Genomic DNA, 27,841 nt, shown 5'->3' with positions numbered 1-27,841 from the left:
CCAATGACACATTTTCAAAAGTGCCTAAGTAACTTTAGGAGCCTCTCTTACATTTGAAAGGGGACTTCAGTCCTAAGTCACTGGAACTAGACACTTCAGCTAGTTTGGAGAAAACTGACTATAAATCCCAAGCAGCCATTTCTTAAAGCCTCTCCTCAAAACTACTGTTTCTGGTTAGCAACAGATGGATGAATGCCATGAGATGCTACACAAGACTACTAGGAGACTAATGGATTCTGCATACTACAAATGTTTTGGGCAATTAGTGGGCTGTTACAGTTTCTCAAGACTAGATATCAGGGAACATTGGATAGAGAGAACCTCCTGATGCAAGGTAGGACTGAAAGGGGATGATGCAATTCACTGGGGCTAGAGGTCCCGCAGCTGTTGATATGTTGAGGGATTAAAAAAAAAAAAAAAAAAAAAACTTCCTTCATTATTGTATTTTTTTCCTCATTCTTTGTCCCTTCCCTTCCCATCTCCCCATCCCACAATTAATAGTCATTGCATTAGTGGAAGGGAGAGCATCTCAGTGAGATCCCTTCCTACCTTGCCATTGCAACTGACGAGCATATACAGTGTGCCATGGTTAGGTGCTGCCACTAGTAGCACAGACAGGGATCTATTCTGCTCCCGCTGTGCGGTGAAGCAAAATACTCACACAGTATGCTGCCTTTGTCACTAGCAAGGAATTCTGGTCTGACTGTCAGGATTTCTGTTGCATTCCTATTCTCTTGCCATGCTGGCCAGGACAGTGCTTAGCCCAACATGTGCAATATCAGTTTGCAATTTGATGCCTCTTCTGTCTTGTTTTTTGATGATCTAGGACTACATTTTTCAAAAGTGACTTCTGGGTGCCCATATTGAAGCACTTCAAATGGTCCTAATTTTCAGAGAGCAGGCACTGACCACTTTCTTAAAATCAGCCTCCCCTACCTGTCTCTAATTGGGTATCCAGAAACACAGGCGCCCAAAACTGAAAGTCACTTTTGAAGATTTAGGCCTTACTGTGTATATTCAGAAGAAAAAAAAAATCTTTTTCAAATAGTCCTGTTTATGAATCAATTTTTTTCGTCCATTCCCCCACCTCCTAGATTTACATTCTTGTTTTTAAAATACTTTTAAAAACGAAAATCTGATGCTTTGAGGGACTTTGAAATGTCACCATGGTAAAAAGTTTATAAATGATTAATAACAGAGATATAGTGCCAGATCCTTACCTGCTCTAAATTGGCATAGCTTTATTGACTTCCAGATTTAGGATCTGGCCCTAAAATGGTAACCTTAACTATAGCGTTTGTAGCTGCAACAATTATAATAAAAGATGTTCCTATGAGCAAGTCAGCTCAATTGAGATTCATTATAATACTTTAGACTTACTCATTTATCTGTTTCTGTCCTTTGTTACTTGTCAATTTTATGCTAATTCACTAGTGGATATGGGTCTGTCTTTTTCTCGATTGCACTAGGGTCTACCTAATATTAATGTTTAGTACTTTCTCAGCAGATTATAAATCAGATACCTACCGAGGTGCGCTGACCTTTTGCATGAGGTCTAGGGTTAAACTTGTTTCCTATCTTCCAGCTATACTCTTGCAGTTGAGTTGTTCATTGTGCTCGAGAGTGACATTGCTGGGAAATGGCTCCTCTATTTATGTACAGGACGGGTACTATACCGTACACGCAACTGCAGTATGAGATAATACATGCTGCCTCACTAATAACTTCAAGATATTCAGTCTCCGTGATGGCTCAGTTCTGGGCCTCTCTGGAATAAAGTGCCAACAGTATCGTTGTTTTATGATGCGAATGTGTGTTAACTGGAGACTGATATCACTTGACTGTCCACTTGAGATTTATCTCACTGAGGACCAGAAGCTAAACTTGAACAAAGACTTGAGCAGTAAAATTCTAATGTTTTCAATTTGTTTAGTTCTTTTGCTATTTTGGATATGAGCTCACAGCACAACATTGCTGCAAAGAAAGACAATTCCACCCTGGGGGTGTATATATAAAGGTATCACTTGTAAGACAAAGGAAATAATGCCTTGGTTAGATAGCACATTACAATGCAATTTTGGGCCCTTCATTATAGAACAGGACATCAGAAAGTTAGAGGGAGAGTTAATGGACAACTAAAAAAGATTCAGCAACTGAAGAACATGACTAAAGAAGAGAAGCTTACTGAACTTTATATAATCAGGGAGGAAAAGTGACTAAGAGGTCTATGAGAATGCTGCAAGAGTGTATGAGAGGAGGGGAAATTCTTCTCAGTCATTGTGAGTCATACCATAAGGAATAATAGAAAAATGTTGACAAAGGGATGCCCCCTCCCACCCAAATATTCTATTTTTGTAAAGCACTTTGAGATGTATGGATGAAAAGTGCTATATAGGGTTAGGTGGCATTCTTATATTAGAACTGGCTTTATTTAATGGTTGGGGCGAGGGGTAAACATTGTGGTGACATGCAATTAAAGTAGATATGTCAGGACTAGAGAAGAACTCCAGGAAGACACCACAAAGCAAAGAGAACGGGCAGCATAATAGATGAAATTCATTGTTGGCAAGTGCCAAGTAATGCATATAGGAAGAAATAATTTGAACTACTCATACACACTACTAGATTCTAAATTAACTATTATCACTCAGAGAAAAAGGCCGGGGCAACTTAAACGTGAACCTCTGCTAAATGCACAGTGGGGCAACCCACTCCCTGCTAAAATAACGTTAGCGTGTATAAGAAATGAGAGAGGAAATAATGTTATGCTTATAAGAAGCATATGGAATCTTTTTCAGGGAAAAAGGAAATACACTGTATTTATTGAAGATACAACAATTAGCATCTTCATTCAAGCACATACATACACATACATCTCCTCTGTCCTGCCAGTCGATGTTATAGTTACCAGTCCAGAGTCCGGATCAATCTAGTGGCCAGCTAGGTTGATCACGGGTAGGTAGGAGATGGGTTCCGTCGGTCGTGACACGATGCTCTGGGGAAGTCTTGGCAAGACGAACCCAAAGTTTCATGGCAAGGCACCCTGTTTATGTAGTGATAAATTTTTTATTGGGACCAATGAGTTTTGCACCATCATACTGTAATTAATTGTTGCTTGATGAGTGCTTGTTTTTTTAGGTTGTTTAATTTTTTTAGGGCATTACCCCATGCTGGTTTTGATCAGAGCTATCTTGTTCCCATTGATAGGTGCCTGTCTTATTTTTAGAGTTGTTAATTTGCCCTTTTTTGACATTTTAATAGGGGCGTGTTGTAATCTTCTGGCGCCCTTGCGTCTGTCCTCGGTTCCTCCCTAGAACATTTGGTCCGGTAATGGCATTTACACTTATTTTCTAACACACCCATTCCTCATTCACACACAAAATAGAATTGATTTACACAGAGGAACATCAAATTGCAATGCAAGAGAAAAACAAGCATTGCATTCTTTTACTTATTTTAAAATGCTAAACCTACAACAAAGTGGTGGCCCTAAAAGGTCTGTTACTGCCTTGAAATCAGCTCAGACACAGATTCCAGCTGATGCATTTCTACCAATGGCCTATTAGACCATTCCTTTCTGCTATTCAAAAAGGGTGGCTGGCAGGATATGATTAAATCATACACCAATACATTTAATGCATGCTACATTGTTATTCTTTATTTTTATACTAAATTATATCAAATACAAACATAAAATCCTACTACCACATGTGTGGTACTACTTTACTTGAGTTCAGTATTCAGCTCTGGTCCATGTCAAAAAGATTTAGTAGGAATAAGAGATTCAGAGGTGGGTGACGAAAATGATTAGAGATCTGGATAGACTTTTATATAAGGAGATATTGATAAGAGGACATGGTAGAGGTATACCACAGAACGAGTGAGGAAGTGGGGGTCAACCGGATGCTTCTCTATATCCTTTTCCATAATATAAGAACAAGGGGATGGGGGACAAAACTGAAAGCAACCCTTTTAAAATAGAGAAAAGAAAACTTTTTACACAAAAATGAATCAACCTGTTGAACTCATTGTCTGACAGTACTGAAAGAAGGACACGAGACATTTAATATGGGTTTAATCAGGCCGCAACTTTATTATTAGATGTCTGGGACTACCTGGCAGATAAAAGTGTACAATGCAGGTAACCCCCTGTTTATTCTGTAATTACCCTGGGGGGCTTCCACCAGCTCCCCCTCTTTTTCCATCCAGGTCCCTCCAGCAAATTCATTGCTGGGACTTTGCCATCCACCTCCCCACCCCCCCTTATAGGAGGGTTAAGAATGGGGGGGGGTTTGGCTCCCTGCCATACCAATCATAGGAGTGCCCCCCACACACACACATTCGTTTCTTTAACTGACACCTTTTTAAGTCCTTTTCCAAGCCATTTATCTGGTCACTCTATAACTTTCCTATGGACATCCACCCTACACTTAAATAATGAGTTGCGACATATAGCCTATCGCCCTTCATGCCATGCATGAACAAAGCCCTTCCTGAACCTGCTGTGGAGAAGGCGAAAAAATCCCAACTGCACCCAGGCCTTTTTTGCAGCCGTTTTCATTTTCCACTCCCCGCAGCCATAAAGCACTTTTCCCTTCATTCGGCCGGCCAGCCAGCCAAATACCCTCTACTTAAAGGTGCAGTCATTGCCACAAAGTGCAGAGGTTAGTAGAGGTAAAAAATAAAGTATTTAGATATTTATATGGATAATAGGAACATTGGCCACACAATGTTAAATAGGATGGTTTTGGGGCATAAACCTACCACTTACCTAGAAGATTTTAGAAAGGAACTTTTCCAGTAAGGACATATCATTTTCTTGTATTTCCTTTGGAAGTGACTGGTACCGGTATTATGAGAGACAGGATCCTGGACTAGATGAACCACAGCTCTGATCTTGCATGGCGTTATGTGCATGTTCCTGCAGTCTGTGTTGCATTCATTAGTGCCTCCCATGCAGTGGGATCTTTGCTTCCCCCACTGCCTGATACCTGTGGGACTGTTGTCCTGTTTTTTTCTCCTGCTCTGCCTAAGAAGATGATTTGCAGGATTCAGAATAGAAAATCAGAGTTGGCAAGCAGAGAATAGATAACAGCTTCAGAAAATGCCATTGAATGGGCTTAGACACCCTGCTCCACAAAATGACTGCATAGATTTGTAGGTGTTGGGGTGTGTACATGAACTAGTTTTGTTAGGTGGTAGTGGGTATATTATTAAATTGCTAAATATGAATGCACAAAATTATATTCTTCTGTTTGTATTGCTTTTTCTGCAAGTTTGTTAAAATGTGTATTTGTTCACCAATTTATCTTTGCTAGGTTATTACATATCTCCATTCCGTGCTTCTGGCTGCTTGCCTTGTTTATGCCACATAACTGGTTCAGTGAATCAGGTCTGTAATAGTCTAACTGGCCAATGTGTTTGCCAAGATGCTTCTGTAACTGGACAGAGATGTGACCGCTGCAGAGAACTTTATTTTGGATTTGATTCTGATTCAGGGAGGTAAGTATTTGTTTTGTTCGTTTGTTTTTATAAATACAGTTTATTTCAAATTTCTTCTTCATATTTCCTCACACCAACTAACTTTAATATCTGTAGTAACAATAAAAAAAAGGCCATCTATTGAAAACAGTCTTCCACTGAAATTTGTACACATGTCCAGATTTACACAGGACCCACACCCACTGAAGTCAATGGAAGTTTTGCCATTGACTTCAGTGGAAGCATAATTAAAACCTTATAAGCTATGTCTCATGTTTATAATGGTTTGGGGATTGTCTTATTACTGTTATTCTATATCTGAAATAATCAACTATTCAGGTATTTGGTGTGATACTTGGAAAAAAGTTTACATGCTGTTCTTATCAATAATTAACACTGGGTGGGAAAATTTCAGTGAAAATGAAATTTCACCGGAGAAGGGTGGCAATTTTCTATTAACAATAACAGAAAATGTAAAATTTGCAGAGAATGGATTCATCTAATGACAGACTTTTCTATTTCCAAAATCTGTAGTCCTAGAGGAGTGGATTGTCTCTATCAGCACCCTAATTTTCTGGTGCAGTGAAAATTTTGTATCTAATGTAGCCTAGAGTCTTTATGTACACTAAAATAGTGTGAATATACTTCCTTGAATGTCTGAGGTACATCAGTAGGTGATGTATTGTTATTCTGTCTATTGCTCTATCTTTCTCTTGCAGCTTCTTTTGCTTGTCTAATCCCCACAATCTCAATTTCCTTTTTACATGTTGTCCAATAAGATTTCACAGGCACTCATATTATCACATTTTCCTGCAGACCATATGATTGTAAAGTATTTTGCTACATTTAATATTTATATTTAAAAAAAATAGACTTAAATGAAAGTGATATGAAATCCCCATATTAGCCTTGAGTGAAAAGGGGAATAAATATATCCTGATCCTAGAACGTGAGTGTATATGTCTTCCTGAGTGTACTTGACATTGTAGATTTTTTCACTTTAACTTTTATATTATTGTTATCATTAGGCAGGGGATTTTTTTAGTGGTGCAGGTCATAGAAGTATCTGTTAATGGCAGTCTTGGAATCTGTAAGAATGGGGATTTTCTGTTTCACTTCCTGTCACTCTTGATGGTAAGGGATAAAAATAATGTAATTTTAAGTTTCCTTCTAAATTCATCTTCCTTATTCTTTAGTTTGAAATAGAATTTGACTCTGAGTTCCAAACAGGATGTGAAAAGGTTCACAATTTCTGTCTTGTAAGCAATGCCTTTTGTGCACAAGAGATGGGCTCAAACCACCAAATTCATATCTGAATCCATATCTCAAAGAACTTAATCTGAGAATGTCTGGATCCCAGAGTTTTGGTTACTACTATCCTAAAGGTTCTTTCTTACAAAACCGGGATTTGAATCCAGACTGAGCTTAAATACTCTACCTCTCTTTTTTTGCTTCCATAAATTGTCAATCAATTATATATTAGGCAAAAGACAATGTACACTGTTGACTTGTGCCACCAATGGGTAGGCTTCTGTTTTGTTCTCCTCAAGTTCTGATACCACACTCTTCATGGTAATATTTGTGTGCCTTCCTTGCAGTAGTGCATTAAGTAAAGACTCTCGTGTTTGTTTGGCTTCATGTTTGGTAATATCCTCTTGGCTATTTATAATTATACAGTTCTGTTGTTAACGGTGACAGAGTTAGACAATGCCAGTGTCATAGTTATGACCAGGAATATGGATTTAATCTCCCATTGACGCAAGCATTTATTATCTGACTTTATTAGAAATCCATTTAAGATTCTTCTTCTTAATCCCACGAGGCCTCCATTTTACCTCACAACAAAGAATTCTAGCGTTGGGCTTTTTGGTAATTTACAGTGGAAGGCTTATCCTTTGTGCAGGGGTAGTGGAACCAGGAGGGCTAGGGGGGCTAGCACCCCTGTAATGGAAATATTGTGGGGGCTTCACCCAGGGCCGGCTCTAGGCACCATTTTCCCAAGCATGTGCTTTTGAAGGGGTGGCACTCTGGCCTTTTTTTTTTTTTTTTTTCCTGCGGTGGCGGCACTCCGACTTTTTATTTTTTTTTGCTTGGGGCGGCAAAAAACCTGGAGCCGGCCCTGGCTTCACCTCTGTGTAAACTCCTGCATGCCCCAGGGGGATGGGTGGGGCAAGGAGTGGAACCCAGTTGGGCTGGAATAGTCTGGGAGCAGGTAGGAAACCCAGGGACCCTCTTTCTCAACCTGGAGCTGGTTGGTGCCCCCCGAGCCCCGAATCTCAGTACTTCCCTTCACTCCCCCTCCTATCCCTTCAGACACACTTCTTCACAGGGAGCATCTCCCTGCCCCCCATGTGTAGAGCCAAAGTAATCAGTTTTATATGGGGAACGCAGAGAAAGGGAAGTACAGAATCCCATACCAAGCTTAGATCCAGGCAACGGAACATCTACAGAAAGTCTGTGGCTGCCGCTGTGCACCCAGCTATACTTGAGGCCAGTAGACCAAAAGAGTTCGTGGACCTATATCAGCTATGCCTGGGACTCCCATAATCCCTGAACAGGCCTATGGAGAGAGCCACCATAGAGCTTGGCTTTGTAGTGTCTGGGAGATCTGGATCCTCCTGTGTAGTAGATCCATGATGGTTCCACTATATGTTGGGTTATGTTCCTTCTCCTCTTCAGAAGGGTTTCTCTATTAAAAGTGATCATCTGTAGCCATATTTGCCTATCTGTTTTCATTCAGTTTTTGCAAATTTTAAGACTTCTTTTAAAAAGGAGCGATTTGCCATTTTTTTTGCAAATTCCACACTGATTTAAGCATTCTCTGTCCCTTTCTAGAAATTTTGGGATTACAAAACCAATCAAGCAAAGAATACTAGCCACCCATAATCTAAACGCCAGAGCTGTGTTGACTTCTGACATTTTTCTGTTGCTATTCTGTGATATGCAGAAACAGTCATGAGGCCTTAAAATTCCACCAACCTTGCAGGAACATGGAGTATTATTCAGTGGAATTCAGCTTGCAAAGTAGAAAATTCCCTGCAGGGTAGGAGGAATTTTAGACTCCAGGATTTTACAGTGATTCAAACAGAACCCCTAATGGTCATGAACATTGGTGGAGATTAGATAAGCCTTACTTCTGTATTGTTTACTGTAATGAACTGGTCAATGAACATTACAAATTGTTTATCTATATATATCTCTTGACAGATTACTGTTTATGAAATCCACTTAGCAAGTGAGGTTTTCCCATAAGGATGAAAAATTAAGATTTTAAACAGATTGCTGGAGAGGCTCTAACTGCACCTAGAGAGTCAATGTAATAAAGGTTTCTCTATATTAATATTACAAAAACCATTTATCTTTGCAAAATCAATATTGCAATTCATCTTGGCTTGGTATTTCTCTTTCCATGTTTTAAGTCTTTTTTCTTTGATTATGTGTAATTCTGTTTTAATAAATGTGAAATATGTTTGATTTAAAATGTCTTGGGAAGGTAGCGTTTAAAAAATAACATAAGCTTCTAATTTATGTTATTAACAGTCCTCCAGAATGTTGAAAATATTGCTTGTGTGGCTGGAAAGTTTCAAGGAATGTTTGTTTATTTACCATAAAAGTCCTTAGTGGCATAAAAATATTGACTTCACAAATGTACAGTAAACTTTTAAAATAACAAAATGTATTGATTTCACTATTTAGAATGCTAATGAAGACTCTGATCTTGGAAATAACCGTGAGTAGTCCCATTGAAGTCAATAGGACAACTCATACATTAGTGTTTACAGGATCGGGGCCTACGTTAATAAAGTTAAACAGATATTTCTATATGTTGGCTAGAAGACAAAATAAGTACTTCAGGCAAAAAACAAAACACACACACACACACACACACACACACAGAAAACTGTAAGGGACTGTAAATGTACTGTATCTAAAACTAATTTGATTGTTTCATGAGTGAATGATAATGAAAACTGAAATACTCAGGGGACCCTTATTCATGACAGGTCCAATAATATACAATAGTACAGTACTAAGAGAAGTCTCTCATTATTTATGTACTGAGACACTTGCATTAAAAGGCCCCACAAACTATACACACTAAATAGCAGCAGGTAATGAAATTATGAAATAATAAAATAGAATTATTTTCCTATCAATACACTATCTTATTTTTTATCTCTAACTAAACCATGACATTTAAATAGTCTAAACAAAACCTCTTTTTGAAGGGGGATTTGGATGCACTGTCTACAGATGAAAGGACTTAACACAGTTGTTTGAAAAAATTGCCCTTTTCTCTTGACTATAAAAGAGAGCAAACTACAGTATAGTGGCTTCCAGGAGAGAATGTATTTTATTTATTCCCAAAGCGATATTAGTCCATAAAACAAATTTGCAGCTTATTTTGCAGCTTTAGCTTTTATCAGCCTTTTTAAGGGTGTTGAATGATTACTCAGGAGATCACACAGCAAGAGTTGCAGTGGAGTAAAAGAACTCTAACAAACAGAGCTCTGCGATGGGCAAAAAAATGTATGTGAATAGTTCTCTTAAACTTGTTTAAAAATCTGTCACATTTAATGTCTATTTCACTGATTATTGACCTGGATCTTAGTACTCCAATGTGAAAAAAGTTGTTTTTTTCCCCTTTGCTTTTATCATCCTAAAGTGTAGATGAACTCAGCATTATTTGACCTACAGGTGTGTCTGAGAGAGGGAATAAAGAAAAGAGAAGTGGAAATATGGGGCAGAATCTTGAATAGGATGCATTCACTTTATATTGCACAACCAGTGAGATCTGGCCACAGAGCCAGTGTAACCAGTCAGGGGAGGATCAGCTTAAGTGTAGGAAACCTTCCCAGGCTAGCACAGGTGTCCTGTGGAAGGAAACATAACTGAATCTTCCATATAGCCTTCAAGTCCCTGACTGTTATTTAATTGTCCTCTTGCGACTGTTGGCACCTGGTGTAATTTAGAGCTGCCTTCAGGCTGCTCTCATTTATGCCAGAGGACAGGACCGTTGCACAGCCAGCTCAGGTTTAGGTGAGTGCAACTGAGTTTCACAATACAAATCAGGAAGGGGAGCCACAAAAGTACTGTATGGTAATGACTTGCAGCCAGGGATTTGGCCCATGATTTTTTAAACATTTGTTCTGTCCATTGAGGTACAAATGTGAGGTTAGAAAATTAGAGCAGAAAAGTTAATTGTGGTTTATTTGCTATTATTAAACTCTATATTGAGGTGGTGGCATGACTCCGAGAATTGGCAATGTGTTGTAAGTTTTTCACTCAAAGACAAACCATTGTCTGTTACGTGGATAAATCCATTATTGAGAATCACAGACCTTATATTTTTAACTGATTTTGGTAGTGATGATATAATTCGGTGCCACTGGGGAACAATATATATCAATTGCAAAAACCCTTGTTTAGCAGGGTTTTCAAATATATACTGTGGAGAGGAGCAAATTCCATTTTTAATTATGGTCCATGAGCCAGCATATAGATTTAGGATCAAATATCTCAATCCACTGAGGATATTTCACTGATGCCAATGAGAGGTTTGCACAAAGGATGAAAGTTAGCATGTGGACCTTTGTGTAGTAGTTTAAACTTTTAATTATTATAATTTATTAAAGTACCTTATTGTCAATTTCAGTATCACATAGTGGGGGAAATGTGCTCCCCATTATGACCAGTGGTATTTCTGACCTTTCTCTTCCCACTCTATCCTCTTTTCTGTTTTTCTCCTTCTTCCCAGTCTTTGGATCTTTCCTCTTTTATTTATTTTGCATTTGCATTCCTATCTATTGCCTCTGTGGGCAAGAAACTTTTTTCTTTGATGAAAGCTTAGAATCTTCAGGATCTGAATATATCCTGAAGATCTCTCTCATACATAAAGCAGGCCAGATAAATATTTTTACTTCAGTTGCACTATTTTTGTGAGTAAGGAATATTTTGTGTGAATAAGGGTTATAGGATTGGACCAATAATAGGTTTATTAATCAGTACTGTGATGCATGTACTCTGTGTATGGATCAATTCTATATTAACACATTTTTAAATCTAAACCATTTTCTTTATCCAATTTAGCATAAATTTCATCTAATGCTCAGATTTCAAATGCTTATTTTGAGTATTTATTAAAACAGGATGAAATAGATAACTTGCAAAATTTTAAGCTGCATTTTATTTTTTTACTGCACCTCTGTCCACTAAGCTGTTTAATTATAATTCTGAATTATGTAAGACAAAAGAAGCCACTAAATAAAACCCTACTGTGTCTAACTGAAGTGTTAATGTGCTTTGATTACTTTCTCGGTTTGTTTTTGTTTATAGATGTCAGCATTGTAATTGTCATCCTTCAGGAGTCATTAATGGGACTTGTCATACTGTTACTGGACAATGTGTTTGTAAACAATTTGTAACTGGCTTGAAATGTGACAACTGTGTTCCCAATGCTAGTAATTTGGACGTCCACAACCTATTTGGCTGCAGTAAAAGTAAGTGGATGTTGGTCTTAAAAGCATGTCTTTCAAATTAATGGCTTTTAGTGTTAACTTAGATCTGTAATACTAAAAGTGGATTTTTTTTTTCATATTCCTTCTTTTTTATAGCTATCTTAGGAGATCCTTCTGGAAAGATTTAGGTAGAGTACTTCATAGAGCTTTGTGCCACACACAGAGCTTGAACTCAAGTTGCTGAGCACCCTCAGCCCCCATTGGCTTCAGGATCAGGTTCATAGTGAAACTTTGCTTGCCACCTCATGGGGCCTCCATCCATCACTGTGGGAGACAATGTAACATAACATATGACAGGTCATCATAAACTGACTTGCGTAGAGTGGGCTAAAGCTATGTTGACAATTGAGTGAGATATTGAAAAGAAACACGTTGCTACTGAGCACCTGCACTGCGGCAACTACAGTGAGTCTGAAGTACAGGGATAGCAAGGCATCAGGCTTTATGTGATTCCGAATTAGTCAAAATGATACTTTCAAATTTTGTTTTTCTGTGGCTTATCTCTATGCTGGCCTCGGTGCTTGGCTATAGTAACAATTGCATTATTGATATCAATGGTCAAGCTGCATCACTGGGAAATTTTAAGAAAAAAGTCTAGTGTAGAAAAGGATTAAAATTTTCAAAAACTCTTAAGTGATTTAGGCTCTTAAAACATTTTTGAAAATGGGGACTTAGTGTCAAAAAAAATCAGTAGGACTTATGGTCATTGCTGATCAATCTGTTTATCTAGTTTGTCTAGGCCAGGGGTCGGCAACCTACAGCACGCGTGCCAAACACGGCACGCGAGCCGATTTTGAGTGGCACGCTGCCTGCCCGGTGAGAGGAGGAGGAAGAGGGGCTGGAAAGTGCCACGCTGGGGGAAGAAGCGGGGGAGGGAGGGAGCTTGGCTGCCGCAGGACCAAGCTTCTGCCTCCTGCCCCGGCAGGGGAGAGCAGTGGGGGGGTGTGTGTCCTGGCCCCCCGCCCCACTCAGCCCCCCCGCCCACCACTCTCCCCTGCCAGGGCAGGAGGCAGAAGCTTGGTCCTGCAGCAGCCAAGCTTTCCCCCTCCCCCGTTTCTTCCCACAGCTTGGTGTGTTCCAGCCCCTCCTCCTCCTCCTCCCCCTCCCTCTCCCTGCCGGCGATGGCCCTTGCGAGGGGGAGGGGGAGCGGAGCAGAGCCGAGCGGCAGCATGCTCGCTGCTCCGTAGAGCAGGCAGAGAGAGGTCCGGATGGAGCCTGGGGGGAGGGGGTGGAACAGGGCATATCCCTTCCAGCCCCCTGCCATGAGCTGCTCAGGGCAGGGGGCTGGGAGCACCCCCTTGAGCCAAGCACCCCAGTCCTCTGCCCTGATGTTGAGTCGCCCCCAACACCCAGCCTTCTGCCCTGCACCTCCACACACACCCCAGCCCTGAACCCCCCCACACCCAGCCTTCTGCCCTGCACCACCACACACACCCCAGCCCTCTGCCCTGAACCCCCCCACACCCAGCCTTCTGCCCTGCACCTCCACACACCCCAGCCCTCTGCCCTGACCTCGAGTCCCCTCAACACCCAGCCTTCTGCCCTGCACCTCCACACCCTCCAGCCCTCTGCCCTGACCTCGAGTCCCCCCAACACCCAGCCTTCTGCCCTGCACCTCCACACACACCAGCCCTCTGCCCTGACCTCAAGTCGCCCCCAACACCCAGCCTTCTGCCCTGCACCTCCACACACCTCCCAGCCCTCTGCCCTGACCTCGAGTCCCCCCAACACCCAGCCTTCTGCCCTGCACCCCCACACCCACCAGCCTTCTGCCCTGACCCCTGAATCCCCCCCATACCTCCGGCCTTCTGCCCTGAACCACCCACATCCCCACTGCCCTCTGCTCTGAACTCCCCCCCACACACCCAGCCTTCTGCCCTGCACCCTCTGCCCTGAGCCCTAACACCCCCCCCCAGGTCTGGGGTCCTGGCTGCCGGCCCCTTGCCAGCTGGCGTCCCGGCCACAGGCCCTGCTCAGTCCGCTGCAGGCCTAGGTGAACAGAACCCCAGGCTGGAAGCGGGCTGAGCAGGCTGGCGGTGCAAGATCAGCATTTTAATTTTAAATGAAGCTTCTTAAACATTTTGAAAACCTTGTTTACTTTACATACAGCAATAGTTTAATTATATAATATAGTCTTAGAGAGAGACACCTTCTAAAAAACGTTAACATGTATTACCGGCACGCGAAACCTTAAATTAAAGTGAATAAATGAAGACTCGGCACACCACTTCTGAAAGGTTGCCTACCCCTGGTCTAGGCATTTACATCATGTTCAACACCATTGTATCTGTGTGGTAGATTGTGTGTGTGAATGCACATATGCAAAGGGCACTCACAAACACACACAAAACTTTCACTTTGTTCGCAGTTTGTGTTTGGGTCCTATATCAAGTTAAGTTTAAACAGTATACCATTGAAGTACATATACAGTATATAAATGGGCCTGAACCAGAAAGATGTATTTATTTCCAGACATGAATTTCTCAAATTTGAAAGTATTCAGATTCAGAGTTTTGGTTTAGACCCATCTCTAGGACATAGTACTTCTCATTTGTCCTGATAGTTTGATTTGGTTTTGGAATTTCACTTTTAAGCGTATAGTGCTTCATTTGAATTTATAATAATAATACTTAGCATTTTTATGGTGCTTTTCATCTTTAACTGATCAACTAATTTATATCACTGTATACATTTTATAAAGGTCAATGGCAATTCTGCTATAAAATGTTAAATGACATAGATTAATATAGATTTCAATTAGAAAACGTGGGAAAACTTGTACAGCATTCTGAATAGTAACTGGAGTCTTTTTCTGGACATAAATTATGTAGGAGTTGTAATCTTCTCCTTTCAGGTATTCTTGTAGTTTCTAATTGTTGTCACCAGTTTTGGGGCTTTGCCCCTCTAGATTAATGCCTAGCCTTGTAAATGCTATTCTCTATCTGCTCAGTCTTGTGCAAATCTAGTGATCTGTGGCAAGACAATGAATTCACACTCATTAATCAGAACCATATAAAAATGATGTGTCCAGATGTTCAGTACTTCCAGTACAATGAATGTTCCAAAATGGAAATTCTGTATTTTAAGTGGTACATCATTTGTGATTACTCCTCATCGTAATTTAGCATTTTACTGACAGCTATCATATTAGTAAGTGCACCACCCACATAAATCTTTGTAAGCAGAGACAAATGTAAGGCACTATCAGTGTCCAAATAACATTCTACTGGAGAGAAACTTATTTTGGGAGGATGAACAACAACAGAAAGGCATGTTCCTTCCCCCAAAGAGCTTATAGTCTAACTATAACACAGGCTACAACAAATAAGAGTAACAAACCAGGGCAAGAGAGAATCCAGGTTAACCTAATAAATTCATGTGGTTACTCAGTTGGACAGTGCATGTCTTGATAGGTTAACAATATAGCTATATTGTGGGGGAAACTTTCAAAGGTGCCTGAACGATTTGGGAGTGCAAGTTCTTTTGACTTTCAATTGGCCTCCTGCTCCTAAACTCTTTAGGTGCTCTTGACAATCTCTCCCTCTAATCCTTGTTGAACCTAAAAGCAAGAATAGTACCAAGGATACCTTTTCCAAGAAAAAGATGCAGATTTTTGCAATTTCCACACCCTGAGGAACACTAACAATATGTTCCGTGTTATTTCTGCATTTAGCTCATGTTTTAGTTGTGTGTTGAAGACTCTTGTGCTATTCATGGTGCCATCATTCTTCACAAGTCTTATTTGTGGAAGTCAAATCCTCATATAAAAAAAAAACTGGTTTGGCGAAGCAGATCTCTCTCTCTCTCTCTCTCTCCAATATATATATATATATATTGGAGAGAGAGAGAGAGAATTGGACATCTTCAGCAAACCGCTATATATGATGTTAACACAACTAGAGGCCAAAGGTCCATGAAATGCCACAAGTTTTGAATTGTAATGTGGTTCCCACAGTGTGCTCTTTGGCCCATAGAATAGGGAAGATATTTAACCTCCACACCCAGGATGGTCCTAGATTCATGGAGCTTTCCTTATAGATGGCTAGGTCCCCAAAGATTGCTAGGGCCAGAAAAGTGGCAAACACATTCCCCCTCTGTTCTGGAAAGCAGAGGGAGGGGTAGTGCCTACTTAGGAGATTGGCCTTATGTGTTCTGGCTTATACATTATATCTATTTTATCAAAAATGTTAATAAAAATTCATTTAAGAATATTTTACTGAGCAACAACAACACCACCAGCACTCAGAAAGGACTGTGGTCATTCATTTGGATCACAGAAAAAAAAAACAGAGGGAATTTTGCTCTTTGATAATAGACCAAGACCTAAATATGCCTTGCACTGAGATAACTGGCTATCCTCTAATAAACTGTAATCTGATAATTTACTTGTGCTGTAAAGAGGATGGTAACTAGAACATACTGGGCCTTGTCTTGCACCCCTCAGGCCTCTGTTTGTTGATACTAGTGTAATTCAGGGGGTAAATCCATTGAAATTTATGTAGTTAATATTGGTGTAAAACTTGTGTAAGGGAGATCAGAATCAAGCCCATCAGGATTGGTCTCTTGCAGCCTTATGATGCACAGAGGTAAGATTTTTCTCTTCTGCTTTCTTAGATGAAGCTATGTGGCCATTGAGATAAGTTGAATGGAAACGAACCTTCTGAAAATGCAACAGATGATGGCAAACTTTAAATTAATAATGTACATAGAGAAATACGATCCATCTTTTGATAATTTCCTAAAAACAAAAGAAACAAAGAAAAAGGAGCTTTTAAAAAACTGTGGTAATACTGATGTTTAACTTCTGTGGGTTTTCTAAATGTATTTAGGCTCCTGCTTTGATGTACAAATTTTGTTTTATGTAGTTAGATAAAAAGCTTTGTTGCAGAGTAGTTCTGATGCATTAGCTTTGTTTATTAATGTTCTATTGACCATATGTCCACATGACAGTTTTTTGTGTCAAAACAACTTTTATCCTAAAGATTTCACTTCTATTTATTCGTATGTTTATTGATGAGCTTGGTTTTAAAAATGTTCTTTTTTAAAAAATTGTCCTTTAGCTCCATCCCAGCAACCTCCACCCAGAGGAGAAATTCTAAATTCTTCTGTTATCTATCTTTCATGGAACCCACCTGATTCTCCAAATTCCAACTGGCTTACTTACGGACTATATAGAGATGAGACTGAAATTTATACAACGGAAGACCACTATCCTTATAGTGAGTGTTAATGAAGACAGCAGTGTTTGACATATATATAAAAATTATATTTTTTCCAATTGTTATCTCAGGTTCCTGTCATTTGTTCTATAAGGTTTTTCAGTATTCAGTTTTTCCTACTACTTGGCTAAGGTTCCACACTGCTCGATTTCTTTGGAAAGAAACATCTGATTAAATTTTCAAAAATGATTACTGAATTTGAGTGCCTCAGTTGTTCAGTGGCTAATCTGAGATCTGTTAAAAATGCTTGAGCCGTATAGTCCCTCATTATTTTTAATTCTGATATACTATGTTTAAGTACTTATCAGACTTGGTTACATTGTGTACCTTACATGTAAACACTATGACTGTGTTCAGCAGTATTACAATCAAAGATGAAAGTATGTTACGTGTATATAAGGGATTCGATGAATATGGTGAGAGAAATAGAAATGACTGCAAAGTTGAGGAATCATATGATAGATTTTCATTTGCTTCATTTCCTAGCAAAAAATGAAAACTTAGAATTTAAGTTGAATCCTTTCACAAGTAAAGTTCAATATATTTTGTTCATGTTCATAATATCATACCATGTAATCTGTTTAAGAACAGAGTGCAAGATGAAGACGCTATTTCATGATTCCACTGATATATTTAAGAAGCTGCTTTAAAAACCCTAAATATTCACTACTTGGATAATCAGACATTGATATACTCCTATTTAACAAAACCATTATTTTCTATTTGGTTAAAAAAATTACATTGCTGACATTTCCTGGCACTCACTCTAATTAATGATGTGAAAATCATCTTCATGGCATTTCAACAGTAAGAACAATTTGTTAATGCTGTCAGAAATTTGTTTTCTAATAATATTTGGATGTTTATTACTTTATTTTTAGACTGTGTGTGTCAGGGCAGGGGGAGTGGGGCATCTATAGTACACACAGGAAATGCCACTTAAGTGCAACTGAATGAATACAGATCTTATTACTAAATGAGAGTTTGAAATTACAGTTGTGGAAGCATTGAACTTTTCAAGGAAAATTAACAATAATCTTCTAACTTGACCTGATGATTTGGCTGATAGGATTACAGAGTACCTCATTAGAGTGATTTTTTTTTATTTAAGCCCTCTACTAGCTTTGCTGTTGGAAGAAGGGAACACTCAGGAGATCGCAATCTCCATCTTAAAGATAAAACAGAATGCTTGCTATAAAATATGGAATAATACCCAAATCTATTTTAAGATTCCAAATCATAGTTCATTGGACTTGACCATGTAGAAATATAAAGGGGAAGGGAAAGACTCTTTCTGTTTTTTTTTTCCCTTTCAGACAAAATGAAAACAGGAAACTAGCATCATCAGGATGCAGATGAAAATCCTATTCTTGGGCCTTGACTTTTCTCTTTCCCCTTTCTCCCACTCCTCTGATACCCTGGGGTTGGGAAGACTACTTGATAACAGAATATTTTAAATTTTTAATACTTGATCTTTTCCTATGTGGATACTGTGGCCTTTCAAAACTTGCATAAAAAGCAACAAATTCAAGACAGGTTTCTAGGTGTTTGACATGTGGAACATAATTTTCTTCTTATGTTTGTTCTAGGTACTCAGAGCTTCAATGACACCACTTTGTTCCCTTATACCTTCTATTCCTATTACCTCAAGGTCAGCAATGTTCATGGTTCTACAAGGAGCGCAGCAGTGATGTACAGAACAAAATCAGGGACACCTAAAGGAAACCTACATTTAAATATAATTTTTCCTGTTGGCCCACACACCATTTCCTTTAACTGGACAACCCCATCAAACGATTCTGGGCCTATAGAAAAATACGTTTTGACGTGTACTTATTCAGTTGATCTTCAGCCTTGTGGCCAATATGAAGGTTTAGAAACCTCTACAATTATTCGGAATCTGGTTCCGTTTACAAAGTACATTTTTGGTGTTCAAGCATGTACCAGTGGAGGCTGTTTGCAGAGCCCGCCATTGACAATAATTACTGCACAGGCCCCTCCGGAGGGACAACGTTTTCCTGAGATACAAAACATCAGCGCTACAGAGCTCACTCTAAAATGGTCTCCACCTACAAAACCAAATGGTAAGTCTTAATAGGCTTAGTTTCTTAAACTGAGATTCAGCAATGGAAAAAGCAGTATTTTATCTAAATCTGTTCATGTTTTCCAGGTCAGTGGGAGACAAGCATTAGACAAAAATATCAGTTCAACTATCTCTTAATATTATCAGTTGTCTGATACTATTGTGTAGTCTCTTAGAGTCAAGTCTTGATTCCATTGGAGTGCAAAATTCCAAGTGACTGCAATGGGACCAGGATTTACCACTTAGTGACATCTGCCTCAACAAGAATGATATTTACAATTAAAGGTTTACTGTAAAATCCATTTTTTTCTCACCAATTAGTTCACACAGATGCAGTGACCATTGCTGTATCTACTAGATCAGTAAGTAAAAGGATTAACAAACTAAGAGAATTAACAGGGAGAATCTGTTTTTTAAACCATGAGGCATATATGGCAGCTCATGCTGTTATTAAGCTAGTTTTGTTACAGATTTGATAATCTCCAAGTGTTATGGGCCTATCTTGGTTTTAGTTTTTGTATGTGGAAGCACCAACTTTTGTAAGGAAGACACTGTGAAGCACTCCATTCTGCTGTTTACTATTTTATCTTGCAGTCTATGGGCCAAATTTTTGTGGGACTCTTGTAAATCACACTGGTAACGTTTGCATGGCAAACCTCACAGATACGTCAGGAAAGAGCATTTGTGTACACAAAAGTGGTGCACAGGTCTCAGTTCCCACTTTCTGTGAGGATGTTTTCTTCCTAATTTAGCGAGAGTCAAGAAATTAGCTTACACCGGAATGTTTCTGTATGCTTAGGGCTGCAATTATTATGACTACAGGCACTGGAGTGTTAGCTCGTGTCAACACTAGTCTCTTGATCCTTACAGTATATGCTTCATAGTTATATTTGGTGGTTGCCACTCCCTGATCTGTAAGCCTATGATAGATGATGCAATCAATGTCAGCTCCTGGATTCCATTCTCACTTCTCCCAGCAACTGCTGATGGAAGAAGCACTTAATTTTGTTTGTCAGAAAACTCAGTGTTAGAGCAAATGAGTGGTAAGACCCCCTGTCTGGTATAGTGTAAATAGGTCACTACTTTTTGGCCCACAGAGGCTGCTGTTAACTGTGCCTCTGGTAGAGTACAGCAGTATTAGGGGCATGCATAGCAGGAACAACTCTTCAATGCTAATATCATATGCTTAGTATTTTCTAAAATTCAATGATATTTTATATTGGGGAAGGTAATAATTCCTATGTATGCATTTTTTTATTTAACTTAATACTAGATAGTGTGACTTTTCTCTAAGAATGACACAGAAAATAACAAGGTCCCAATGTAATTTAATTATCTGTAGCTTAAAATTACCTTCACTTACATGTACTTGCAAGACTAGGCAGTTGTGAACAATGCTATTTCATTTCCTTTGATGCCTGGTCAAATCTTTCTGTCTGTCAAAAAGACAAAGGGACAAGTTGTCGTCCTGTCTCTCCCCCCCCCCCCGCCTCTACCACCACCAATTATAGTTATTCAGTTCCTTGAAGTCCATAAATTTGGCTCCAGATATTTATCCACTGTGATGCTTATTAACGTCTGGCTGTGCTGATGTTCTTGGTCTCTCAGATGTCTCCTCTTAAATATTTACATTTTTTTGCTCTCTCAGGCCTCAGTTCAGGAAGGTGCTTAAGTACATGCCTAATTTGAAGCATGTGAGGTTAATGGGCCTACTTGTGCGCTCAAAATTAGGCATGCACTTAAGTAATGTGCTGTATCTAAGTCCAACTGCTGTTTCCTGACCATTGAGATCTTGCCACCTAGTTATAGATTCCCTTTGATGGAAAATTGGCAAAAAACAGTATCCCATCACACCTTATTTTAAAGGCATTGCCCATTGCTGCCACTTAAATAATGATCTGCCCATTGCACAAACACTTGTTCCTTTGAAAATACTATTATGCTATACTACTAGAGTATCCATGTAGGAACTCTCTAGAACAATCTTTTATCTATCCTTAGAGAAAAAGCATAACAAATCAAATTATAATAGTCCAACCTAAGATTTTTTTCAAGTGCAAAAATTATGTGTTTAATCAAATAACAACCACAACAAAAGTTGTGACAGAATAACAACAAATTAAGGGGAAAAATATCCCTAGCTAAGTGAACTTTTATAGCAATTAAAATTACACCTTTCCGTGCATTATATTTTCTATGGGCTCTATTGCTAGGTTAATAGTTTTTAAAATATTTTTTATTGATATTTTAATTGGAAGATGAATAACAATTTGCAATAAATTACTATTGTTTACTCACTGTTATTTCTAGGTATAATCATAAGGTATGAAATCTATATGAGAGGAGCATTACGATCAGATGGAAGTCGTATTCCTCCTGAAAGTCGCATCTTCCAAAGCAGTGGATGGCTCAGTCCTCAGCCAATTATGGAGTCTGCTAATGAAAACGCATTAATGCCACCTCAGACCAGCACCACAATTACTGATCTTGAGCCATTCACAGAGTATGAGTTTTGTGTTTTAGCCGTAAACATGGCTGGTAGCATATTTTCAGACTGGATATCAGGAAGAACTGGAGAAGGAGGTAAGTATTAGTTCATATCAACTCATTTTTAAAAACCTAGAGTGTATTTAAAAGAGAGAGCTTTTATGTTAAGTAAATAGCCATATAGGGCCAAATTCTGCTCATCTTATTTATCCAAAACTCACTTAAATTTGCTCGAAATTTAGCATGAGTAAAATGATGATGGAAGAAAAAAATCACAATCACACTGCAACAAACATCTAAGACCATATGATAACCAAACGTAAGAGTAATAAGATTTTGTTATTTGAATTTTATGTAGTTTCCCCCATCATTGTGTATACCTTCTTCAAGCAAACCCTCATTAACTCACCTTTTTTCCTGAAAACCTGGGAGAATAGGTAGGGCTTGAGGTGAGCCTTGAAGGTCAACAAACTCAGATTCTGTAGCACTTGCAATTTTGGGGGAAGAAATAAATGTGGATGCAATGAATATCATTTAAGTCCTTATTCAGGAAAGATGCTTAAGCATGAGCCTAACTTTAAATACATGCTTAAATTACCGTATATACTCGTTCATAAGTCGCATTTTTTTTAGTAAAAATAGGAAGCACCAGAGAAGGGGGTCGGCTTATGAATGGGTATAGAAAGGGAGAAGTGGGACACAGCCCAAACAGAGGGAGCAAGGAGAGGCAGCAGAGCCAGAAGGGAAGAGGCAAGGACAGAGTCTCTCCGCTTCTGGCCATGCTGCTCTCCCCCCAGCCTCCGAAGCAGCTGCTGCTCCGGGGCTGGCAGGCTGCAACCGTGCCTCTTGGCCCCACCCCCCAGAGCAGGCTGGGGCAACGCTGCCCGGCCCGCTGGAACATGCTGCTGCCATGCCGCCCGGTCTGGCCTGCTGGAGCAGGCTGCAGCTCCGCTGCCCAGCCTGCTGGAGCAGCTCCAGCCAGGCCAGAGACATCCTCCCCAGATAAAGTGGGAAGGGATGGGATGGGCAGAGTGTAGGGGTCCCGGGCTAGGGGTGGGGTCATGTGGGGGGTGGTCCCAGGGGTTACTCCCCTGACTCCCAGTTTCTCCCCCCTAAAAAAATTTCCCCAACAGTTGCTGTCTCAGCCCATCAGGGTAAGCAGCTGGTGCGCTGAGACATTTTGTTTACTTAGGTTTACCTCCGTGCCTGCAGACGCTCGCAGTAAACAAACCATCTCTGCCCACCAGCAGCTTATCCTGATGGCCCAGGAGCCAAAGTTTGCTGACCCCTGAATTATGGGGTCGGCTTATGAATGGGTTATAAAATGTTTCCGTTTGTACTTATCCAACTTGGCGGGGTTGGCTTATAAATGAACTGGCTTATGATCGAGTATCAGGGGCTTAGTTTGCATTTACAGCTAGGTTTTTCAAAAAGGTTCAGGTCCATATTTTCAAGAACTCAGCACTCACAAGTGGGGCTAGATTTTTAAAAGAGCTCTGCTCTCATGCACTAAATAAGGGCCAGGCACCTAAGTAGGGACCAGATTTTCAAAAGTACTCTGCACATAACAGCTGGAGTTGTGACACCTATGGCCAGATTTTCAAAAGAGTTCAGTACTCAACATACTGAGCTCTTCTGATAATAAGGCTACTTATTTTCTTGCCTAAGCTGGAGCTGAGCTCTCCTGACAATTCTGGCATTTCCTATCTGATAGAGCTCAGATTTCAGTGGTTAAATGTCTCATCAATATCAGTAAGGCTACGATTTAGTCACAGGTATTTTTAGTAAGTCATAGACTGGTCATGGGCAATAAACAAAAATTCATAGTCCATGACCTGCCCGTTACTTATACCTGTGATTAAATCTTGGGGTGGGGTGCTGGTGGAGCAGAACGGGGCGGCTGCTGCGGGGAGGGGCATGCACCCAGGACCAGCGACGCCAGCTGCCGGGGACCATGGCTGCTCTGGCCGGCTGGGGATGGCTAGCCAGGGCCGCCAGAGCAGCGGTTGGTGTGGCTGTCCCCGGGGGCTATCTGAACAGTTGACCCAGCTGCTTGGGAGGCCCTGTGGTCAACCACACTGGCCCCTGCAGAAGTCACGGAGGTTGCAGAAAGTCACGGAAACTGTGATTTCCGTGACCTCCATGACAGACATGGAGCCCTACTCATGAGTGATGCTCGCATTTGCTGGTGCCTCGAAAATCATGTCCTCAGTTATTTGCTTCCACAAAATGGGAGGCTAGGCTAAAACCCCTTTTAGAATTTCTTTCTGCTTCTCAGTTTTTAAATAGCATATATCACAAAAGTGTCAAATTTTCTCTTGGGAAGAGGTCCATTAGTACAGTGTTTGTACATAAGAGGCACTCTGAGTTGGGATTCTATCATTACAAAGTGAGAAGGTGGGGCTTTTACTACAGCGCAGACAGTGCTTTTAAAGGTTTTATTATCCAAGACAGGAGCATTCCTCTATAAGAAGTGAGAGATGTGTTAATTTCAAACCTGCCCAGCAAACAAAATAGCTTTTAAGGTGATTAAGCATTGAACAATCATTGCTTTTATCAGGTTTTTTCCAGATCACATGAAAATTTTGCATCTGAGAGCTTTTCATCTATGTACTTCCTACCTATATCTGCCAAAAAAGGTGTTTAGTAGCTAAGTGGTGGTTAGTACTTCTTTAAAAACATGTGCATTATAAAATCAAGGTTTTATTTTGCATAGGTGATTATTTTTTGCCTTTTTATTTAATATTTAAAACAATATAAAATTCCATTTCAACCTGAAAATTAATTTTTTTACAAGGTGCTTATTAAGGAATTGGATGCGAAAAGACATTTTATAGTCTCTAACAGATGGCATTTTACAAATACAGTAAGAAAACTTGCATGACACATGTTGTTCATTTATTTTATGGTAAATTAGCACATTTGTTTTTAGCTCCTGTATTCATGCCATCTCCATCAGTATTCCCTCTTTCACCGTATTCTCTCAATGTATCTTGGGAAAAGCCACAAGATAATGTAGCAAGAGGAGAAGTGATGGGATACAGCATCAATGTAATTACCACACAAAACATGTTGCCAGTATTTTCCCAGGTATTGTTGTTATCAATCTGTTGTCATTGTTTGCTAATATATGGATGTTATACAGAAGAAAAAAAATAGTATCAGCCTTGGTGTCTTAGCAAAATTTTTATTTGCCTATTTACTGTACATTCTGCTTACCTAATTTCCTCACCCAGCAGTTTATGGCATGCTTTTCATTTTCTGTAATGTTGTGTGCATTGCTTAAATAGGTGTTGAATTGTACCCCTGAAGAGAGCTGTATTTCAGTGGAGGGGAAAGAGATGCCTAGATATGAAGAGCCAATTCAGGTGAATTGTGTAAATACCCTCAAGCTGTGCATATGTTGATTCTGTAAAAGCGGCATATATATGTGCCCTGAGGGCACCCAGCAATATGTGCAATCCATGCACAGTCCCTCTATCCCCTTGCCAGTGTTGACATCTCTCTGTTTTATTGAACCTTGTTGTTTTTTAAAGCTTTCCCTTTTGGAGTCAGGGAAAGAATTTCAGCCTTTGTTTTTGGTGACCCTTGTGGTTTCTGGGAAAAGTTTGAAAACATGATCCCCAAAGGTTCAAAAGGCAAATAAAAAAAAAATGCAAGAGCAGTGGCTAAAAATCGTGATATTTTAAAAAATAAATCTCATGATTTTGGGGTGCTGACAGGTGATTTTTGAATTATTGGAGCTGGCAATACTGCCTTACACATAGAATCATAGAATATCAGGGTTGGAAGGGACCTCAAGAGGTCATCTAGTCCAATCCCCTGCTCAAAGCAGGACCAATTCCCAGCTAAATCATCCCAGCCAGGGCTTTGTCAAGCCGGGCCTTAAAAACCTCCAAGGAAGGAGACTCCACCACCTCCCTAGGTAACGCATTCCAGTGTTTCACCACCCTCCTAGTGAAATAGTTTTTCCTGATATCCAACCTGGACCTCCCCCACTGCAACTTGAGACCATTGCTCCTTGTTCTGTCATCTGCCACCACTGAGAACAGCCGAGCTCCATCCTCTTTGGAACCCCCCTTCAGGTAGTTGAAGGCTGCTATCAAATCCCCCCTCATTCTTCTCTTCTGGAGACTAAACAATTCCAGTTCCCTCAGTCTCTCCTCATAAGTCATGTGCTCCAGACTCTAATCATTTTTGTTGCCCTCCGCTGGACTCTTTCCAATTTTTCCACATCCTTCTTGTAGTGTGGGGACCAAAACTGGACACAGTATTCCAGATGAGACCTCACCAATGTCGAATAAAGGGGAACGATTACGTTCCTCGATCTGCTGGCAATGCCCCTACTTATACAGCACAAAATGCCGTTAGCCTTCTTGGCAACAAGAGCACATTGTTGACTCATATCCAGCTTCTCGTCCACTGTGACCCCTAGGTCCTTTTCTGCAGAACTGCTACCTAGCCATTCGGTCCCTAGTCTGTAGCAGTGCATGGGATTCTTCCATCCTAAGTGCAGGACTCTGCACTTGTCCTTGTTGAACCTCATCAGGTTTTTTTCGGCCCAATCCTCTAATTTGTCTAGGTCCCTCTGTATCCGATCCCTACCCTCTAGTGTATCTACCACGCCTCCTAGTTTAGTGTCATCTGCAAACTTGCTGAGAGTGCAGTCCACACCATCCTCCAGATCATTAATAAAGATATTAAACAAAACTGGCCCCAGGACCGACCCTTGGGGCACTCCGCTTGAAACCGGCTGCCAACTAGACATGGAGCCATTGATCACTACCCGTTGAGCCCGACGATCTAGCCAGCTTTCTGTCCACCTTACAGTCCATTCATCCAGCCCATACTTCTTTAACTTAGCGGCAAGAATACTGTGGGAGACCATATCAAAAGCTTTGCTAAAGTCAAGGAATAACACATCCACTGCTTTCCCCTCATCCACAGAGCCAGTTATCTCATCATAGAAGGCAATTAGGTTAGTCAGGCACGACTTCCCCTTCGTGAATCCATGCTGACTGTTCCTGATCACTTTCCTCTCCTCTAAATGTTTCATAATTGATTTCTTGAGGACCTGCTCCATGATTTTTCCAGGGACTGAGGTGAGGCTGACTGGCCTGTAGTTCCCCGGATCCTCCTTCTTCCCTTTTTTAAAGATGGGCACTACATTAGCCTTTTTCCAGTCATCTGGGACCTCCCCCGATCGCCATGAGTTTTCAAAAATAATGGCTAATGGCTCTGCAATCTCACCCGCCAACTCCTTTAGCACCCTCGGATGCAGCGCATCCGGCCCCATGGACTTGTGCACGTCCAGTTTTTCTAAATAGTCCCGAACCACTTCTTTCTCCACAGAGGGCTGGTCACCTTCTCCCCATGCTGTACTGCCCAGTGCAGCAATCTGGGAGCTGACCTTATGCGTGAAGACAGAGGCAAAAAAATCATTGAGTACATTAGCTTTTTCCACATCCTCGGTCACTAGGTTGCCTCCCTCATTCAGTAAGGGGCCCACACTTTCCTTGATTTTCTTCTTCACAGATGACTACTGATAGCTCCTTCAGTTACTCCTGCTCCTGAACTATGCTAAAAGCAAGAATAATCTGTGTGGGAGGAACATGTAAATTGGCCATTGTTGGACTATGCCACAGGAACTGACTTTTTCTCCTTTTCCCAGGGGTCCTCCACCCTTGCTCTGCCCTGAGGCCCCACCCCCACTTCGCCCCTCCCCCAAAGCCCCACCCTCGCCCCACCCTGCCTCTTTCAAATTCCACTCTGTCCCCTCCCCCGAGCATGCCCAGACCTCACTCTGCCTCTTTCCGCCCTGCTTCTCCCTCCCCCCCACCCCCAGCACCTACTGCCGAACAGCGAATTGGCAGCAGGCAGGAGGCTAGGGTGACCAGATAGCAAGTGTGAAAAATCGGGATGGGGTGGGGGGGTAATAGGAGCCTATATTTAAAAACAAAAAAAAAGCCCCAAGTATCGGGACTGTCCCTATAAAATCAGGACATCTGGTCACCCAACGGGAGGCGCTGGGGCAGAAAGAGCTGATCGGAGGG

The 27,841-nt window shown here is 40.6% G+C and overlaps 1 protein-coding gene across 1 annotated transcript in view; it reads left to right on the top strand.

Moving 5' to 3' along the window:
• Nucleotides 1-27,841, top strand: part of USH2A (usherin) — a 565,863-nt gene that overhangs the window by 96,780 nt on the left and 441,242 nt on the right. Inside the window, exons 13-18 of the mRNA XM_054021626.1 lie at nt 5,319-5,502; nt 11,818-11,981; nt 17,060-17,218; nt 18,808-19,302; nt 21,612-21,884; nt 24,721-24,878. Of these exons, the coding sequence (XP_053877601.1) occupies nt 5,319-5,502; nt 11,818-11,981; nt 17,060-17,218; nt 18,808-19,302; nt 21,612-21,884; nt 24,721-24,878 (1,433 nt within the window). The remainder of the gene's footprint in view (nt 1-5,318; nt 5,503-11,817; nt 11,982-17,059; nt 17,219-18,807; nt 19,303-21,611; nt 21,885-24,720; nt 24,879-27,841) is intronic.

Source organism: Malaclemys terrapin, chromosome 3 (assembly GCF_027887155.1).
Source record: "Malaclemys terrapin pileata isolate rMalTer1 chromosome 3, rMalTer1.hap1, whole genome shotgun sequence".
Taxonomy (NCBI): domain Eukaryota; kingdom Metazoa; phylum Chordata; order Testudines; family Emydidae; genus Malaclemys; species Malaclemys terrapin.
This window is presented reverse-complemented; position numbering and strand designations above follow the sequence as displayed.